The 22,019-nt window shown below is 34.3% G+C and overlaps 1 protein-coding gene and 1 pseudogene across 2 annotated transcripts in view; one reads left to right on the top strand and one right to left on the bottom strand.

Annotated features, from left to right (window-relative positions):
• The window catches only part of LOC111621150 (zinc finger protein 37-like), a 96,981-nt gene that overhangs the window by 71,127 nt on the left and 3,835 nt on the right, over positions 1-22,019 (bottom strand). For both annotated transcript variants that reach the window (XM_023363214.1, XM_023363212.1), the window contains exon 2: positions 11,478-11,686. In XM_023363214.1, coding sequence (XP_023218982.1) covers positions 11,478-11,686 — 209 coding nt within the window. The remainder of the gene's footprint in view (positions 1-11,477; positions 11,687-22,019) is intronic.
• On the top strand, positions 6,699-8,096 carry LOC111621152 (annotated as a pseudogene).

Genomic DNA, 22,019 nt, shown 5'->3' with positions numbered 1-22,019 from the left:
ACAACATGATTCATGGTCCATGCGGTGCGATCAACAACAATGCTCCATGCATGAAGGATGGAAAATGCATGAAACGCTATCCACGACACTTACATGCCGAAACTATCACTGGAAATGATGGATATCCACAATATCGTCAACGATCAACTGAAGATGGTGGCAAATTCATCACTCTAAAAGTATGCAACAATGACATTGAAGTCAATAATTGTTGGGTTATGCCGTATTCACCATTACTCTCAATGATGTTCAAAGCATACATCAATGTCGAGTATTATAATTCAGTGAAATTGATCAAATACGTCAACAAAGGAAGTGATGTGGCAGTTTTTGGAGTGGGAAATGCATCTGCACCAATCAATGAAATTGATCGATATGAATTGGGACACTACATTAGTACCAATGAAGCAGTTTGGCGTATTTTCTCATTTCCAATTCATGAACGTCATCCAACAGTTGTTCATTTGGCAGTACATCTTGAAAATGGACAGCGCGTGTATTTTACAATGGAAAATGTACATGCAACAGCGTTATCGCCACCGAAAACAATGTTAACTGCGTTCTTCTCATTGTGCACGGATAATTTGTTCGCAAAAACACTACTTTACTCAGTAGTGTTTTTGCGAACAAATCATACTTTACTCAGAAGTGCCAAAATACTACACATGGAATGCATCAGCGAAAAAGTTTCAATGTTGTAAACAGGGGAAACCAGTTGAAGGACATCCAAATTTATATTCATCCGACACGTTAGACTGTCTGTATACAGTTCATCCAAACAATCAAGAATGTTTTTACTTGCGATTACTGTTACTTAACGTATGTGGACCGAAATCCTTCTAAGAACTGAGAATAGTGTAAGTGAGTAAATGGTGAAGTATGTGCGACGTATCGAGAAGCTTGCCAAGAATTAAATCTTCTTGAAAACAAAACACTCGCTGATGCATCGAATACTGCTCAACCACAGCAAATATGCACGTTATTTGCGATAATATTGAAAATGTGTTTCCCATCCAATCCGAAAGATCTTGGGAAAAATTACAAAGATTACATGAGTGAAGACATCCAATATCATTTGGAAGCAACGAATCAGAATCTGGACATGCAATTCACACCACACATGTATAATGAGGCGTTGGTTTCAATCGAGGATATATGTTTGACAATCGCTAACAAAGGATTGGGGCAGTTGGGAATGTGTGTACCGAATCGATCTGCAAACGACGCATATGATCGTGATTTGCAACGTGAAACGAATCAATGTCGATGATTTGGGTACATTTCTTGAAACAAATCTTCCGAAATTGGTTTCAGAACAATGCATTGTATATGACACAATAATGCAAGCAATTACAAATCAAAGGGGCAGATTGTACTTCATAGATGTGCCCGGAGGTATAGGCAAAACTTTTCTCATTTCACTAATTTTGGCAACCGTTCAATCACGGAATAAAATTGCACTGGCAATTGCATCATCTGGAATTGTGGCAATACTTTTGGATGGTGGTTGAACAGCGCATTCAGCACTGAAATTGTCATTGAATTTGCAAACCACTGAGACGCCAACATGCAATATCACCAAAAATTTCAGAATGGGCAAAGTTCTCCAAACATGTAAACTTATCATATGGGATGAATGCACAATGGCTCACAAAAAAGCATTCGAAGTGCTTGATCATACACTGAAAGATTTGAGGGGAAACGGACAACCCTCCGTGGAGCACTCATTTTATTGTCTGGTGATTTCGACAAATTCTGCCAGTTATACCATGTTCAACACCCACTGATGAACTTAATGCATGTCTCAAATCATCAGTTCTATTGCGACATGTAAAGAAATTGACTTTGAAAACCAATACGCATGTTGAATTACAAAATGATGTATCCGCTAAACGTTTCGCAAAACAATTGCTGGATATTGGGAATGGGAAGATGGCAATAGACAGATCTACACAATGTATCACATTGCCAACAAATTTTTGTAAGATGACATCAATCAAAGGTGAATTGATTCAAAAGGTTTTCCCAAATATAGTGCAGAATTACAAAAATCACCAGTGGCTCAGTGCACGTGCTATATTAGCAGCTAAGAACAAAGATGTCAATGACATCAATTTCAGCATTCAAAACAGAATACCAAGCGAAGCGACAACATATAAGTCCATCGATACTGTTATGAATCAAGACGAAGCTGTCAATTACCCAACGAATTCTTGAATTCACTAGATTTGCCAGGAATGCCACCACACATTTTAACATTGAAAATTGGCATGCCTATCATTCTTCTTCGTAACATCAATCCACCATGACTCTGCAACGGTACATGACTTTCGGTGAAAAAGATGATGAACAATGTCATCGAAGCTACAATTTTGAATGGGAAATTCAAGCGGGAAGACGTACCGTTGCCAAGTGTTCCAAAGATCCCAACAGATATGCCATTCAAATTCAAATGTTTGCAGTTTCCTGTGCGAATTGCTTTTGCAATGACCATCAACAAAGCACAAGGACAATCACTGGAAGTGTGTGGGCTAGATTTGGAGAATCAGTGCTTCTCACACAGACAACTGTATGTGACNTAATAAAAGGTTTTTAAGTATTTAAAAAAAATGTTTTATTTCTTTAAAAAAAACCATAAAATGCTAAATAGATAGATAGATAACACTTTATTGCACCAAAAATACATCTGCGCTGGATCCAGCTGGATTGATGTTGGTCCAGCAAAAATCCAGCTGGACTGCAATCCCTAACCTAATTGGGATATAGCTCTTTCCACTTTTATATTTAAACAGTTGACTTGGCCTGTCATTACTGCAGCACTATCATTGGTTTGTGCACTAAGTTTGCTACCACACTTGAAATCATTCAGAACAATTTTAACATTCTCTAAAAGTGCTGCAGTTGAATGATCACTACTAATATCAGTGAAGTGGAGGAATCTTTCCTGAGTCTGTCCATTTTGATCAAAACAAAAAACAGTTGAGAGCTGTGATTTGCTTAATGTATATCAGAGGTTTCATCTAAAACCAGTATTACAAACTCAGTCTGCTCAAGTTCCTGCTTTATTCTGTCTGTAACTACTGAAGAAATGGAGACAATCAAATCATTTTGGATTGCAGAAGAGGTGCCCTGGAAAACTGCTGATTCTTTTAAATAGTTCTGTAATAGTGGATCATATAGACCAGTGGTTCCCAATTAGTTTTTCCTGCGTATCACTTCAAGAAAGAGCTCAAACTTGTGTACCCCTTACAGCAAAAATTCATATTAATCCATACTAATATAAATCCAAAGGTAATTCTGACTGTCTGTCACCTTTTCACGTCTAAATTGCTGAATAGGTTTTAGTAAAATTTGGCACAGAGATAGCTTACATGTTGGAGATGGACATAGGCTACATTTTACTGCAAGAAAATATCTTACTCCCACGAGAAAATTCAATATAATGCGGGTGAAACTGTGGGTAGACAGCTAGTGATAAATAGAATAAGTTTTTTTTATATTTATTACCTTTAAAATACAATTCTAATTATAATGAAAATAACATAAGGTTATTTAATTTTAACATGACAAATGTGCACGATTTTCTTTGTACAACTTTGTAAAATCTGGTTGCTTTTTGGTCAGCTTCAGTCTCAAGTCATCTTCGAGTTGAAGTCAGTGACGATGTTTACTTTCCATGTTTGTCATGGCCGAAAATCTGCTCTTGCAGAGGTATGCTGTGCAAAATGGTAGTAAATATTTTATTGCCGCTTCACTGACATGATAACAATGATAATTGTATAATTAACACAAATTGTGTCAATTGTACAATTTTTGTTTCTTGCATAAGAATTTCATTTAGATATTGTCACAAATGCTATTTTTTTTAAATGAAATTTCGAGAATATTTTTAGTTATAAACAAACAAATTTGTGCATTCAATATCATGTAAATTGCCGAATTTTTGATGGTCCACCCATTATTTTTTTGATTGCTTCATCTCATCTCATGCATTTGCATTTTAAATTGACCGATTTTAGATTGCTGCACATACCCCTTCATGCAATTTCACATACCCCAGGGGTATGCATACCACTAATTGGGAACCATTGATATAGATGAATTAACTCCAGAAGTTCTATGTGGTTTCCTTTCTTGTGAGAAGTATCTGACTCATCATGTCATGAAAAGGCAAGTCCTACTTTCCCAGAAAGCATACAACATCAATCAACCGTTTAAGAATGTTGCAGATTTTCTTGTTATTTCATTATGCATCTGATTGCTAATTCTTTGATGCTCATTAAGCTGGTGATCAATTCTTGTCCTCCCAAAAGTATTCAGACTGATAAAAGATTTAAGGTGACTTACAGATTTCTCATGTCTACTGACAGTCACAGAAAGACAATTTAAATTCACAAACCCATTTTTATTTGACACTCTATTGTCTGTGAAAATAACAAGCAGGGTCAGCAGAATAGTTTATTTAATTTTTTAGATCCAACTAACCAAGGTATATTTGCCCATTGAGATATTTTAAAATGTCGTACATACTTTCCATTCTTATCTTTATGATCGAAAGTGAAATTCGGAATCTCAGGACATGGTCTATTATTCCTCACAATTTTGATTTTTTCAGCTACATTTCTTCCAGAAAATGATTTCTGTAATAGGTCACTGATTACACAAAACTCTTCACTTTCCATAATTAGTCCGCTACTTACAACAACATACGTAACTCACAACAATTCACAACTTAGATTTGAAACTACACAACACATTTATGCTTACTGCAAGCTTTCAATACAATCTGGCTATGTTAAATGCTTCAAATGACATCATGCACATGCACTCGTTTGCTGTGGCAAGCCTCCATATGAGCAAGCAATCAAGTTCCTGCAAGCATCACATTGACTTAAAATGGCTAGCTGGTAGCTGTCAATGTAAAAGCAAACACAAATGATAAAAGAGTTTACACATTAGAATAAATTATTATTGGCATATTTGTTTTCATATAAAAGTATATTGACAGTCAAAACTTTCTCTTAAGCATGCAGCACACGCTAAGCAAGCCCAGAGAATTCACCTCTGTTTAATTGATAAAAAATTATTAAAGTATAAAAATAATGTAAGGCAAAGGTTGTGTTGATGTACAGAAAATAAAGTGACAAGCAAACAATGATCAAGACAAGATCACTTTTCAGTGAGCACACTTAATAAAAGCAAAACTTGAATATTCATTTTCTTCACATTTTTCAGAAAGACTACATTCACAGCAAAACACTAGGGGTGTTTTGTATGATGCAGGCCTTACTGATAAATACCCATATTTTAAAACTGTATCAGATTTTTGAATCCTGGTGTAAAGAATCAAAAACAGAGAAACAATTGTAAACAAATGAGAAAGTAATCTCAGTGCAAAAAGTTTATGTTTATCAGCATATTCTTGGCAAAATATCTCTTTAATGTATTGATCATGGCACCTGAATTTTTATGCATCAACATATCTTTATAAAGTCTTTTGGATAGACCAAGTTTGCCATCTTTGTCCCCAAACAATATCCTTTTCTTGTAAGATACCCGCAACTCAACAAAGCTGGTTGCAAATCTCATTCACAACAATCAACATATTACAAGAATGTCAATTATTTTGTAATAAGAAAACCATAAACACTATAATCCATGATTTGAAAAACTGCACATGTCTTTATACGCCTGATATGAGCTCTAAGAGGCTGATATAAACTTCAATAGATTATACTGTCTTACACAATGTATAGTCAATCCTGGATTTCAAAGGATGCTTAACTTAGTAGTTTAGCTATTAAAAACTCATTTATATGGAGACAGACAGAAAGTTAATATTTTTATCTATATATATAAAAATGAATGTATGTCTGTGTGTCTGTCCTTCATGCATTACCACACCATTTATCCGATTGCCATGAAGCTTTGGGAAGTTTTTTAATACACTCCTGTGAAGGTTTCTGGCATAGTACATTTATCCTACGATAAATGGCACATGTGTATACGATCATTTCACAGTGTGTTTGATCGATTTCAAATTGTGAAGACCATTTCCCCCCAAAAATATCTCTATATATGCATTTGTGAACTGTTATTTATGATATTTGTAATAATTTTTGTTTAATCACTTTATTTCAACTTTTTTTGCTAATTATGTATTCGCTTGAACTTTGTTAAAACCTTAACTGTATCCCGAACAACAACTGAAGTTGTAGGAGGAAACTCGCCTATTTTACCGATCTAGGAATCCCCTTTTCCAAATGTTAATATCAACTCAAAATAATTTAAAAAGACAAATTACAATAAAACGGTTTATTATCCAACTATCAGAAATTTCACATGCCAGGGAAGAGAGGAAGGAGCAATTAAATAATTAAAATTGTAAAGGATTAAAAAAAATATATAAAAATGGGGAATATCACACTTCTCCCCCCTTTTGTTTTCGGCACCGAGTATTGCGATGAGGCTCAGACCTCTACAATGTTTACATATTAAACGAAGAACTTAGTCAAAGCAATCAATGAATAATGATTGAGAACTATCCCAAAGCAAAGATGATCACGTCAACGCGATGATGATTCTACGAAGGTTCGATGTCATTACCAAATAAGAAAACACCATCCCAGCTACGATGACGACACTGCCAATAAATCATCACCAATGACAAATTTTCTCATGCCAGAAGTGTTTTAAAAAGAGAGCACCAACCAGAGAAAGAAGCAGGAAAAAAGTGGAGAAAAGAAAGTCACAGAGAGCGAGAGAGAGCAAAAACGGACGAGCACCAGAGCAACGATAGCTCAAGAGAAGACAAATAGTGAGTAGAATTGATTTCAATTCTCATAATCTTCCGAATACTGATTTTTCCCATTTTTCTCAGCGAATTTGCGAGCATCATCGACAGTTATGCCCCCCAAACGTCAATCAATAGGTCAATCTACATCTCAAGCACGAAAGAAAAAGGCATTATGAGTTTCAGAAACAGACGAGAAACGGAAAGCAAGATTAGAAGCTGATCAAGTATGCACTGCTCAAGCCCGCTCGAATGAAACAACTGATCAATGGGGAGTAACACTGGGAGCCAATCAAGAACACAATGTTTGATCCAGACGAACACTGCACGCTGATTTGAATCTTGCTGCGTTCCATTATGATGCTGATTATGATTAAATCTTCATCGAAGTGTCGTTATTGAAAAAATGGACAAGTTATGCAAATTTTGCCGTGCATTGAAATTCAAGAATAAAATGCCAGGAATGTGCTGTGCAGATGGAAAAGTGAAATTGCCAGAGTTGCATTTACCACCTAAACCATTATCAACGTTGGTATCAGGTGACACAAGCCAGTCGAAACATTTCTTGGCAAACATACGCAAGTACAATTCATGTTTCCAAATGACATCGTTCGGTGCAACAGAAATTATACATGACAATTATATGCCAATGTTCAAAGTGCAAGGGCAAATTTATCATCATACTGGATCACTTCTACCACTGCCAGATGCAGATCACAAATTTCTCCAAATTATTTCATGGGAGCCAGTGATGAACAAGTTGATCAACGTTGTCGATTCAATACTGACACTAATCGAGAAATTGTTGCTGCATTACAAAATGTATTTGATCAACATAATGAATTAGTTCCACTGTTCAGGACAGCCCGAGCGAATGCCAGCTGATGATTACATACTTGTCATTAGAGCTGACAAAACATCAGCTGGCCAACACGAAAGACAATACAACGCACCAACAATTAATGAAGTGGCGATTGTCATAGTTGGCGAAGAATTTAACTCGCGTGATATAGTTCTTCATCGCAGAGATGGTAATGTTCAGCAAGTCTCCGATACTCATTGCTCATACAATGCATTGCAATATCCAATTTTATTCTGGCAAGGAGAAGATGGATATCATTTCAACATCAAAATGAGAAATCCATAAACAGATGAGGACACCAATAAGAAAGTCAGTGCCATGAATTACCATTCATATCGATTGATGATTCGTGAGAACACAGACAATCACATTTTGAAATGTCAGAAATTATTTCATCAATACATTTTTGATATGTATGCAAAAATCGTGACCAAATGACTTCTTTTCATTCAATTGAATCAAACCAAGCTGTGCTCTGAAGAATATATTCATTTACGCAATGCAATTGCTACTGATGGCAATCTTAATGAACTGGGAAAAATGGTCATATTGCCAGCTGCATTCACAGGAAGCCCAAGGCACATGCATGAATACGCACAAGATGCAATGACTTATGTTCGCGCATACGGCCGTCCAGATTTATTCATAACATTCAAATGCAATCCTACGTGGGAAGAAATTAAAGATCTTCTGTTGCCTGGACAATCCTCTTCGGATCGCCATGACGTCATTGCACGTGTGTTCAAACAAACATTGAAATCTATGATGGATTTCATTGTCAAACATCATGTTTTTAGGGAGACATGCTGTTGGATGTATTCCATTGAGCGGCAGAAAAGAGGATTACCGCATGCACACATTTTGATTTGGTTGATCGACAAAATTACACTAGACAAAATTGATGAAGTCATCTCAGCAGAAATACCAGATGTTGACATTGATCCAGGCTTATTCAAAGTTGTTACCAACAACATGATTCATGGTCCATGCGGTGCGATCAACAACAATGCTCCATGCATGAAGGATGGAAAATGCATGAAACGCTATCCACGACACTTACATGCCGAAACTATCACTGGAAATGATGGATATCCACAATATCGTCAACGATCAACTGAAGATGGTGGCAAATTCATCACTCTAAAAGTATGCAACAATGACATTGAAGTCAATAATTGTTGGGTTATGCCGTATTCACCATTACTCTCAATGATGTTCAAAGCATACATCAATGTCGAGTATTATAATTCAGTGAAATTGATCAAATACGTCAACAAAGGAAGTGATGTGGCAGTTTTTGGAGTGGGAAATGCATCTGCACCAATCAATGAAATTGATCGATATGAATTGGGACACTACATTAGTACCAATGAAGCAGTTTGGCGTATTTTCTCATTTCCAATTCATGAACGTCATCCAACAGTTGTTCATTTGGCAGTACATCTTGAAAATGGACAGCGCGTGTATTTTACAATGGAAAATGTACATGCAACAGCGTTATCGCCACCGAAAACAATGTTAACTGCGTTCTTCTCATTGTGCACGGATAATTTGTTCGCAAAAACACTACTTTACTCAGTAGTGTTTTTGCGAACAAATCATACTTTACTCAGAAGTGCCAAAATACTACACATGGAATGCATCAGCGAAAAAGTTTCAATGTTGTAAACAGGGGAAACCAGTTGAAGGACATCCAAATTTATATTCATCCGACACGTTAGACTGTCTGTATACAGTTCATCCAAACAATCAAGAATGTTTTTACTTGCGATTACTGTTACTTAACGTATGTGGACCGAAATCCTTCTAAGAACTGAGAATAGTGTAAGTGAGTAAATGGTGAAGTATGTGCGACGTATCGAGAAGCTTGCCAAGAATTAAATCTTCTTGAAAACAAAACACTCGCTGATGCATCGAATACTGCTCAACCACAGCAAATATGCACGTTATTTGCGATAATATTGAAAATGTGTTTCCCATCCAATCCGAAAGATCTTGGGAAAAATTACAAAGATTACATGAGTGAAGACATCCAATATCATTTGGAAGCAACGAATCAGAATCTGGACATGCAATTCACACCACACATGTATAATGAGGCGTTGGTTTCAATCGAGGATATATGTTTGACAATCGCTAACAAAGGATTGGGGCAGTTGGGAATGTGTGTACCGAATCGATCTGCAAACGACGCATATGATCGTGATTTGCAACGTGAAACGAATCAATGTCGATCATTTGGGTACATTTCTTGAAACAAATCTTCCGAAATTGGTTTCAGAACAATGCATTGTATATGACACAATAATGCAAGCAATTACAAATCAAAGGGGCAGATTGTACTTCATAGATGTGCCCGGAGGTATAGGCAAAACTTTTCTCATTTCACTAATTTTGGCAACCGTTCAATCACGGAATAAAATTGCACTGGCAATTGCATCATCTGGAATTGTGGCAATACTTTTGGATGGTGGTTGAACAGTGCATTCAGCACTGAAATTGTCATTGAATTTGCAAACCACTGAGACGCCAACATGCAATATCACCAAAAATTTCAGAATGGGCAAAGTTCTCCAAACATGTAAACTTATCATATGGGATGAATGCACAATGGCTCACAAAAAAGCATTCGAAGTGCTTGATCATACACTGAAAGATTTGAGGGGAAACGGACAACCCTCCGTGGAGCACTCATTTTATTGTCTGGTGATTTCGACAAATTCTGCCAGTTATACCATGTTCAACACCCACTGATGAACTTAATGCATGTCTCAAATCATCAGTTCTATTGCGACATGTAAAGAAATTGACTTTGAAAACCAATACGCATGTTGAATTACAAAATGATGTATCCGCTAAACGTTTCGCAAAACAATTGCTGGATATTGGGAATGGGAAGATGGCAATAGACAGATCTACACAATGTATCACATTGCCAACAAATTTTTGTAAGATGACATCAATCAAAGGTGAATTGATTCAAAAGGTTTTCCCAAATATAGCGCAGAATTACAAAAATCACCAGTGGCTCAGTGCACGTGCTATATTAGCAGCTAAGAACAAAGATGTCAATGACATCAATTTCAGCATTCAAAACAGAATACCAAGCGAAGCGACAACATATAAGTCCATCGATACTGTTATGAATCAAGACGAAGCTGTCAATTACCCAACGAATTCTTGAATTCACTAGATTTGCCAGGAATGCCACCACACATTTTAACATTGAAAATTGGCATGCCTATCATTCTTCTTCGTAACATCAATCCACCATGACTCTGCAACGGTACAAGACTTTCGGTGAAAAAGATGATGAACAATGTCATCGAAGCTACAATTTTGAATGGGAAATTCAAGCGGGAAGATGTACCGTTGCCAAGTGTTCCAAAGATCCCAACAGATATGCCATTCAAATTCAAATGTTTGCAGTTTCCTGTGCGAATTGCTTTTGCAATGACCATCAACAAAGCACAAGGACAATCACTGCAAGTGTGTGGGCTAGATTTGGAGAATCAGTGCTTCTCACACAGACAACTGTATGTGACCAGCTCATGCGTCGGAAAACCTTCTGATTTATTTGTATACGCACCAGACAGAAAAACAAAAAAATATAGTATATCAACAAGCACTCCAATAAATAAACAGAATTGAAACGACATTTGGAAATGTTTTCCCGATGAAAATGAATAATAATAATGTAATAATAATAAAAATGATAAAATGTAAATTGAATTTTATCATAACGCGTTTGCTTGAATTTCCTTTCTTCTGAGATTGCAGCAATACACGACAGGTAAGCTAATTTTAAATAAAAATACTTACTCTGGTAGAAGTCTTCTGTAAAGCATTCTTTTGAATATTTCTGTCTTTTTCATTAGTATTTAATGATGGATCATTTTTCAGAGTTGCAGATGCTACTTCAGCTAACATATCTAAGAGTGGGACTGAGCTAAAAGATTTATTACATGATGTTGAGTTACTTGTATCCAATAGATTTTCTTGTGACAAAATAATGGAAGAACACACACTCCCTGTAAATATAAACATTTATATGTTGTTTAATATATATATTACACGCATACAAACATGAAAACATACATACACATAAGTAAATTATTTAATCATTCAATAATCTTTAAACTCTTTAGTCTTTCCTTAATTTATAATTTATAATAGTCTAAAATAAATTTGTTAATTAAATATTAGACTTAATAAACAGTTCCCAAAAAGAAATCTACAGATGTATTGGACTTTGAACTCACATTTGAGTTATAAATAAACACTTGGCTTTATTTCCATCATTTTAGTTTAAGATTGTACGTAATTATGTCTATGACCCCTGGATACTGTCAAAAACATATAAGAAAATCATTTATAAAAATTTTTTAATGAAATTACTCCACTTATTGTAAAATAAGTTGTGTACACCAATTAAGACCTTGTATGTATAACAAATTAAAAATGAATATCTTGACTGATCGACTGTTCGAGTTTTATGCTCGAAACGTGCTGTTGTCACGTATCAACTAAAATGTTGGAAATAAAGCCAAGTGTTTATTTATAACTCAAATGTAAGTTCGAAGTCCAATATATTCGCAAAATGCATAACGATTTCGGTTTCGAAAACAACATAAATGTTGTATTGTTGAATCAAATATCTTTATACAAATCAAAAATTAGTTTTATTCCTAATTTGGAAGCTCAAATAAATTTATAAAATTTATTGCATAATTTTTTCACTGTAGCTTAAAATAATATTAGTAATTTGATCAAGATGAGAGTACAAGATAATATGTATTAAGTATTTATCTTTGTTAAAGAACAAAAAACAATTGAATTATGAATTTAAAATTATATAGGGTCTTATTTGATTTTTCTATGAAATTTTTATTTGTTTTGAAATAGTTATTTCAACACATGAATCATCAATATGTTACATAAAAATCTTATATTGTACTAAAACAAAAATTTCTACTAGATTAATAAAATTACAAGACAGCTATAAAAAATGAGATTGGCTTCATAGCATAGATATAAGATCTCACTATAAAAGATTACATAAAACTCTCTAGATCAGGAGTTCCCAACTTGTCTTCTGAGGAATCATAGTGTTCCGCCAATAAAATCCATTGAGTCTAGTGGAGTATGAATGTGCATGCAAACTTGGGACGTGAGGTGTAATTGTTCTACTCTTGGATTTAGTCTTCTTATGTCCTCTACAAATACTAGAGTTATTTATAGCTTTATAAACAGTGGGACAAATTTACTGATAATGGAACAAACCAAAATCAAGATATAGGTTAAAGTTGGACAAGATAATAAAAATTATAAAAACAGTAAAACTTAACCTAATGCTAATCATTAAAATATAACCATAAAAGTATTCAACATATAAATAATAATACAATTGTTAAATATGCTTTAATTTGCCAATATCTGCAGTGCAAGCCTATTGAATCTAATGACAGAAGTGGCCAGTCAGATGCCTGATGGTACTGTACATGCTACGATACTAATGATTGGACACTCATGACAGATGAGCGTCACGTGTAACAAAGTGGTTAATTAATTAGTGTCCCATAATCAGTAGTGTGTAATGATGCAGCATACAAGCAGGCATATCAGTCAAAGATTATTAGAAATCTGCACAGCAATCTTTTATGGTATTTTGAGTATTTTTCATACAAAAATACAGTGGGAATCATATAATTTTATAGTGCTTTCAGTATTATGTATATCCCAAATTAAAAAATCATGGAGCATTGGCTAAGAGAAGAGTTTTGAAGAAAAATGTAGCAAGTCTTCAAATGTTTCTAGTGACAAGGAGACTGAAAAGGCAGATACAAACGAAGGTACAAATTCAGGCTCTAGCGCTGTTTAAAATATTGAAAGAAATGAAGTTTATCCCTTCACATTAATGAACAAACTGTTCATTAATTAATGTGAAGAGATAAACTTCTTTTCTTTCAATATTTTAAATAGCATTAGTGCCTGGATTTGAATTAAGTAATAATATATGCTTTCCATTATTAATCTTTTTGTTTTTTTTATTTTTTCATTCAATAAATTGTTTTGGTGTTTCTATTTGCTGTTTTATCTGTAATCATTAAAAATTTTCAGGATTCCAACATTTTTTTTTACTAAGGTGAAAATGGTTCCATGATAAAAATATGTTGGAAACCACTGATCTAGATGATAGATAAGTGGTGTGTGTATAAATGTTTCAATCTACTTAGTACACTCTTATACATAAAACAGCTGTGATAATCAGATATGATTTTGAAATCTGGTGAAAAAATTTCGTTTTACTCATTATAGTAGTACATTCTGCATATTGTAATAATTTTGGAACTCACCTAAACTGATAACATTAAGTGAGAAAGAAAGACTACAATTAAAAGAAATTCTAGTTTTGTTAATTAAAACATTAAAAAAATAAGCTAAAATAAAAAAATAATGTATACCTAGAAGATTTATCAACCAAAACTATAATTATTATTACTAGTAATTAATATATAATTTATCCAGTTTTGCTGTCAGTATTGTTCCAGTCTGCTACCAACTTCAGCAACAGCTAGTGTAGTGTAGCCAGCAATTTAGACTATTGTATTGAGAGCAAATAATGATTAACCTGGCAATGGGCATGTGGGGTGACTCAGTCATCCCAGTGACATTTGAATGCATACTGTACAAATATGCAAGTTTGAATTTTCCTGGTAACTTCCAGTACCTTTCCTGGAAATAATTCTGAACATCCTCCTGTTGTAATCATTTGCCATTTTTGAAGTTTGTGTGTGAAAAATAAGAAAGAATGTGGATACTGGCTTGGGTGACTCAGGATAAAATCTCACATTATCTATAATATGCTAAATTTTAATCCAAGTTGTCAGCTTGTTTTCCAGGTGCAGTTGACTGTATCATAATCAGTGATGATATTCGAAATATTTAACAAAGGGTTCGCTAACAGAAAATTTTTCTTTAACAATTTTTTTTCGCTCAAATCGGAAGGCTCTAGTTTAGTAGTGTTACAGAGTATAATACGTATACAGTATTTTAATATATTTTTTAAAAAAAACCATTGAGAAATGTTACGTGTGTTTAACAAGGAAAACTTTGGAAATGTTAACAACGGGTTCGGCCGAACCTGTGCGAACCCGCTGAATATCACCACTGATCATAATCAACAAAAAAATTAAATTGTGTCTGTTTAATATTGGAATAATACTAAATCAAACCATAATGATAACAGATGTAGAGAAAACTGCATGAAAAATTTTAAATTAGAGCTTCTTAGTACTAAATTGGAGTGGCATATTCATCTCAGTCCAAACTATCATTAGCAGGATCTTTGTCAGAGGAACTGTCATCAAGCAGGTTAATATTAATCCTTCTTTGTGATGACTCCTCCAATATCTGATCCACAATGCTGTTTCCCAAAGTTTTTCATATCTTTTCATTGTGCTTTGGACACAATTTCTCCAATTTTTGTATGACTTGCAAAATAGGTTTGTTTCTATGAAGTTTTGACACTTTGTTTCATAAAAGTTGCCTTATGGCAACCCAATATTGTCCTTCATATTTGCCCAAATAATCTAATAGCTTGGAGTTCACAATGATAAGGGGGAAATCCTTACTACTGTGTGCCTCCACTGTTTAGCACATTCAACAATAATGAATTTCTTTTCATCATGAGTTGACTTGACTTTTTTAGAAATTCAAGTTCCAGAAATCCATTGTTGCATTCTACAGCATAGTTTCAAATCCACTCAATGATCTCTAATTTCCTCTTCTGGCTGGTGGGTACATTGTCAATTTGAATGGAGTGATAAGGGACATTGTCCATCACTCCATTCCGATTCATCACTTCCAGCTGATTCTCCATTCATCTTTATCAAATGAACTCAATTTCTTTGCATAGAAACAATATGTGGCATTTCACACAAAAATTTTCTACCATTTAGCTTATTCCACCGAAAATCTAGCTTTTGTAGGACCTGTCAAAAGGGAACTTTCTTGACTATGAAAATTAATTTTTTGTAGAAGTGCTTGCAAAATGCTATGCACAGTTGACAAAACCTTTTGCACACACATTTCATGAACTGTCCTGCATACAAGAAATAAATCAAACTTGCTATTGGACCAGAGTTACCAGAGTTATACATGATCTTTTCTCATCTAGGAGGTTCTAACTTTTCCTGGGTTCTATTTTTGGTTAAAATTGAATGAATAGTCCTTTTTGACAGTCATTTTTCAGCATTGTTTATTTCATTTGTACAGTTTTCTCTTCATCCATAAATCTATGCATACTATTTCATGAGCCTTGGCTATTTAAAGACTTTCCTTTTTTTGATAGAAGTACTCATTATTTCAGAAAAGATCCCAAAACTTTCCAGAAAACAGTCTCTGTAGAAGTAAAAATGTATGTGAATGACTGTTAAATCCACAGATCACTCCCCTCCAGTTCTCCCCTATTTTCCCAATTACAGTAGTACCTCAGGATATGAACACTTCAGCATACGAAATTTTCAGGATACGACATGAAATTCAAACATATTTTTGCTCCACGGTATGAACAAAAACTCATCATACGATGTTACATTAGTTTGCAGTGCCACTGCCATGATCACGTGTTCTTTCAGTTCATCGATCTCAGTCTGTGTGTTTGCTTCGTCGTGGAAGGATCTTGCTTGATAAAGGAAATCTTGAGGTATTATCAGAAAGTGACTAATTTTATTGAAAAGAAACATCCTGAAAAGGTTCACACTGGTCATATTGCTGCTCAGTTTAATGACATTTGCATAAGTCATTTTAGAAACATTTTAAAAAGTAGACAAAGCCAAACTTCCTTGGATAGATATTTTACCAAGTGACCTCTATCCAGTGAAAGTGTTAGTGGAAGTGAAGGAAAGAAAGCAAAAACCAGTGAATAAAAAATTTAGAAAAAAATATAAAACAGAAAAGATAAAAAAAATTAGTATTAAGTTATTTTTAAGTTATTGTTACAATATGTTATGTAAGTTAAGTTTTAGTATCATTTCCCTTCTCCCTCTTCTGCCACCAGTTTACACCTCCACCATTGTCTATCTCAAAGGTAAAGTGCAAATAAAACTACAATTTTTTTATCAATTATTATTCTATTATGGTTATTTATACATTTACAACTACAAAATGCATTTTTCAGTGTTTTCCTTACTAAAGTTATTTTTTTTTCAATGTACTATTTAGCTTTAATTTGAGTGTGTTTTTCATGTTGGAACGAATTATTTGGTTTTACATGTAATCATATGGAGAAAAATGATTCACCTTATGACATTTTTATGATACGATCTCAGTTTAGGAACAGATTAATTTCATATCCTGAGGTACTACTGTATCACCAGACTACAAAGAGTTCACTTTTTGTTTACACAAATGCACTTTTCAAGGAAAATTTGCATATTACAACTGATAAAACTTGTACAGCTCAAGTTCTTGCACATGTAGAATAATTACCACAAAACTATCCTATCCCATCATCTGTCTCTCTTAAAATAGGCATTGTTGGTACTGACAAAATGTAATCTTTCATTGTGCAAACTATACATTGCAACAGTTACAGTACATAAGGATTGGTGAAACAAATTTTCCAATTTCAAAATACAACTAATGTATAAACAAAAACAGAAGTGATTGTGAACTCCCTATTCATTAGAAGTTTCAATAAAATCCCTTGCAGATATTCTCTTTGTTGGTGTTTCAATATCATGTTCCATATTATCATGTTCCATATTACCAATCATATTATAATGTTTTACAAATTAATATTTATAAAACATTACAATAGCAAGAAGACAAAAATTACAGTTTCACTATTATCTAAGATTACTGAAATTAGTATTATTTGAATACATGTAGAAATTAAGATATTTTATACTCAGCTTTCATTTGCACTAATCCAAAAATAGCATTGATGCAATTCTAGCACTATCACATCCACTTGTTTGTTAAATAAGTTTCTATTTTTATTTGAGAAATATGGTGCAGTGGTTGTTAACTGGTGGTCTGTGGACCACTGATGGTCTGCAAGAACATTTGGATGGTCCTGGAGAAATTTGGACATTGATCAACTCAAGGTTATGCAGAGTATTATGAAAATTCAAAATGCTTGGTTGCTTTTCTCACTCATTGGGGGGTTTTATTTGAATCTATAACCAAATACAAAATACTTAGCAATAAATATTAATGACAATAAATCAATAATAAATAATGTGAGTGCAATTGTTGTCCTTCACGGAAAAGAGCCTAGAATCCATAAACTTATTTCAAACAAACAGCTTTCAAACAAACTTCACACTAATTTGTTAAAATTAAACAATTGAATTTCATATTAATAAAGTAAAATGGGCCATTTTGCTTATAGACAGTTTATATTATAGATGTTTATATTTATGATAGTGGTCTGAGGGATTCAAAATTGTAAGTTTAGTGGTTCATGAGGTCAGAAAGGTTGTGATCACTGATATAGTGGGACAACCTGTTGCATCAAATTGCTTAATAATTTATTAATATATATGCTATTAAATGCATATACTTTACAAATGACTTTCTGATGATAACCTTTCTACAAAGCTGTTACTGTTTTACTGTAATTCAAATTAAAGCATTTCATAAAATTAAATAAAAATGATTCTCTGATTTCAGCATTACGATTACATATAACATCATCTATTAGCATTTATATTCATTATATGAAATATGCAAAACCCACTGATTATAGATGATTCACACAGGGATGCACAACCTGCGGCCTGCAGGCCACATACGGCCCCCTATCAATGTTTATGCAGCCCGCGGACAGTACAGGCCAAATCCCTTCTTTCCAAGTTTCTAAGTGTAGAACTTTTTCCCTTTCACAGTCATTAGCACCCAACTGTTTTATGACTTTCCCTGAGGTGAGAAATGGGGGGTTGTTCTATAAATAAGTCTATTTCTAGCTAACACTTTCTAGTTTAGATATGGAATATTTTAAGTCTAATACATAGTATTATAACGATTTTTTGAAGAATCAAATAGAATAAAATGATGTTAGAACGTCATTTCCGATGTTATCAGGAAGTTTCTATTTTGGCGGGAAATCTTCAATTTTATGCTTCGGAAAACTTGCTTATTCGTTTAAATAGCGTCAAATAACAAAAATAAGTGAAAATAGCGCTGAAAAACCATGAAAATAACTATTTTTTAGCATTTGTTTACATTCTAGATTCTGATTGGTATAGTCAAATTTGAATCAATCTTTTCTGAAAAGATGCTTATTCGTCAACCTAATGTCATTCAAACTAGAAAAAACTAACCAGAGTTAAAAAAAAAATGTACAAAAAGCTATAACAACCAATAATTTACAACAATATCTCTCCATAGACTAAGAATAGAAAAAAATTTTTTCGCATCAAATTTATTATTATTAAGTTGGACCAAGAAAATTAATACTGTAGTTGGAATAGAGTCATTACGACTAAAAGGAAGCCATTTGCATTAAAATATTTTGGATTTAATAATTATTACAAACCGCGTCAAGCCATAAACTTGTCAACAAAGAGGGTTGTAAAATGATTCCGTGTAGCTAGAAAGCTGCGGTTTTTTTTGTTTGAAAGAAAACAGATATATTTAGGTTATTTAAGTAGTAAATTAATTGGAACTTTTTATTTACTTTTATTTTTACATTCTTTTTTTCGTAAATTTAAAATTAAATTATTATTTTTAATTTTTATTTTATTTGAAATTTAACAGTCGTAAACTGTGATATATTTAGGACAGAAAAAAAACAGATTGATTCTAGCGCCAATTTGAAACGAGATATCGAAATTTTAATAATTATATTTAAAATATTCAGATTTTCCGTTGCACCGCGTTAATCACTTTTGATTCATTTCTGAACACGGGGGTAAAACTGACAGGCCATAAATATAATTTAGGTAATAATGGTAACCACATTTATGATGGATTAGTGTCCTGCACCTGGCATGTTGACGATCTGACTCACATATTCTGAGAAATGGTGGAGACGCCTGGACAGGAGTCGAACGAATTAAGACCTGCCTGGCCATTTGTCAGGCAGGTCTTAATTCGTGATAATTCGTGATTCAGGCATGTGCGTAATAGTCTTCTGTCCCCGCCTCTTTAGTCTTTGGTCAGAGTGGATACAGAACAAAGTACGTGGTAGTCTAGCTTGCCTTATCTCAAACACGATTCATTGCGGGCCTCAGAATTTTTGGCACAACGAGACATTGTTTTGCAGAGTGAACACTATGGCGCCGGGCATTAAACGCAAAGTTGATCGCGAGAATCGTCAATTTCAAGAAGTGTGGACTAACAAGTACTGTTTTGTGCAACAGAACAACAGCATTATTTGCCTCTTGTGCAATGGAACAATAGCAGTGCCAAAAGAATTCAACCTGAAGCGACATCATGAAAGCCAACACAAGGATTTCCTTCTGCAAGGTACGGAACGCGAAACGGAAAATCGAATTGTTACGACAATCACTAATCAGCCAACAAAATGTGTTCAAGAAACAATCTGGAGAATTGGATGCAGCTGTTGAAGCCAGCCTAGAAATATCTTCTTTAATAGCCAAGAATGGGAAACCTTTCACAGATGGCGATATGATAAAAAAGTGTCTTATCATCGCAAGTGAGATGTGTCCTGAGAAGACAAAGTGTTTTCAAACAATCAGTCTTAACCGCATGACGATACAACAGAGAATCTCGCAAATTGCATCAGACATTTCTGGCCAACTTAATATTTTAGTTGCAAACTGTGCTCATTTTTCTTTGGCTGTGGACGAATCCACTGACATATTATCAACAGCACAAGTGATTGTGTTTATTAGAAGTGTTTCACTAGATTTTATTGTGAATAAAGAATTTCTTGGCATGGCATCACTTTCCGGACATACAACTGGTGCTGACTTACTTACTGGTTTATTGAGTTTTTGCAACAAATCAGCACTGGACTTTGACAAGCTATCCAGCATTGCCACTGATGGAGCACCATCTATGGTTGGATATGAGAATGACATGGTCACCTTGCTGAAAAACCCCCTTGGGGACAGGCAAAAGGAGTTAGTCCAATATCATTGCATAATTCACCAACAGCAACTTTGTGCAAAGAAACTGGGATTTGAATGTCTGCTGAAAGATTTCTACGATACTGTGAACTTAATCCGCCGTCATGGACTCAACCATCAACTCTTCACATCATTTCTTGAAGAAATAGATGCTGATTATGCTGACCTGCCCAGATATACTGTACTGAAGTTCGTTGGCTGAGCAAGGCAACAGTCCTCGAGATTTGTGGAGCTATTGGGGCCTATTATCACTTTCCTCAAAGAACGGGGGAACACTACAAGGAATTTGGAGGGACAAAGATGGCAGTGTGATTTAGCTTTCCTTGCCGACATTACTGCTTATCTAAACGACCTTAATTTGAGATTGCAGGGAAAGATGCAACTTGTTTCTCAGTTGACAAGTAACATCAATGCATTTATGACCAAACTATCACTTTTCAAGTCCCACATGCAATCAGAGAACTTTACACACTTTCCACATTGCAAGGCCATGAAAGAGAAATACCCACATATGAAGATGGATTACTCTGACCAAGTTAACACCCTCCTTACATCATTCAATGAGAGGTTTGGTGAATTCCAGAAATACAAGATCTACCTGCAACTTTTTTCAACTCCATTTGATGTGAAAGTGGAAGATGCCCCTCCAGATGTCCAACTTGAGTTGATAGACATCCAGTGCAGTGACAAATTGAAATCACAGTTTAAAAATTCTAATCTCCTCATATTCTACAAAGAACTGCCAGATACATCATTCCCAAAACTGAAAGACAATGCTCAATTTTGTACAAGCATGTTTGGCAGTACCTATGTATGCGAACAAGCATTTTCGCTTATGAATTTAAACAAGTGCAAAACACAGAACAGGTTAACCAACGAGAATTTGGAAAATCTGCTGGCTGTTTCAATATCTGCCATTCGCCAGACATCAAGAAGATTGCTGCCAGCATCCAATCTCAGCCATCTCATTAATCACTTGGAGGTCCGGCCCCCAGTCAGTAAACCTAATCCTAATTTGGCCCTTCTTCAGAAAAGGTTGTGCATCACTGATTCACAGATTGATATAAAAATATAAACTTATTTTATTCTCTTCGAATAAGTAGTACTAGACACAAACAATTTTAAATAGGAATATTTAATTATTTAATTACTCTCACTATAATTTAGTGAAAGGTTTTTATATATAAAATTTTTTATTGTAATTTTTTCATTTGTTATAGTAACTGTATTCAAGTACAGTAAAGCATTAAAAATCTGGATA

This window comes from Centruroides sculpturatus, unplaced genomic scaffold, assembly GCF_000671375.1.
Source record: "Centruroides sculpturatus isolate CEXI.00-Female unplaced genomic scaffold, Cexi_2.0 scaffold171, whole genome shotgun sequence".
Lineage (NCBI taxonomy): Eukaryota > Metazoa > Arthropoda > Arachnida > Scorpiones > Buthidae > Centruroides > Centruroides sculpturatus.
This window is presented reverse-complemented; position numbering and strand designations above follow the sequence as displayed.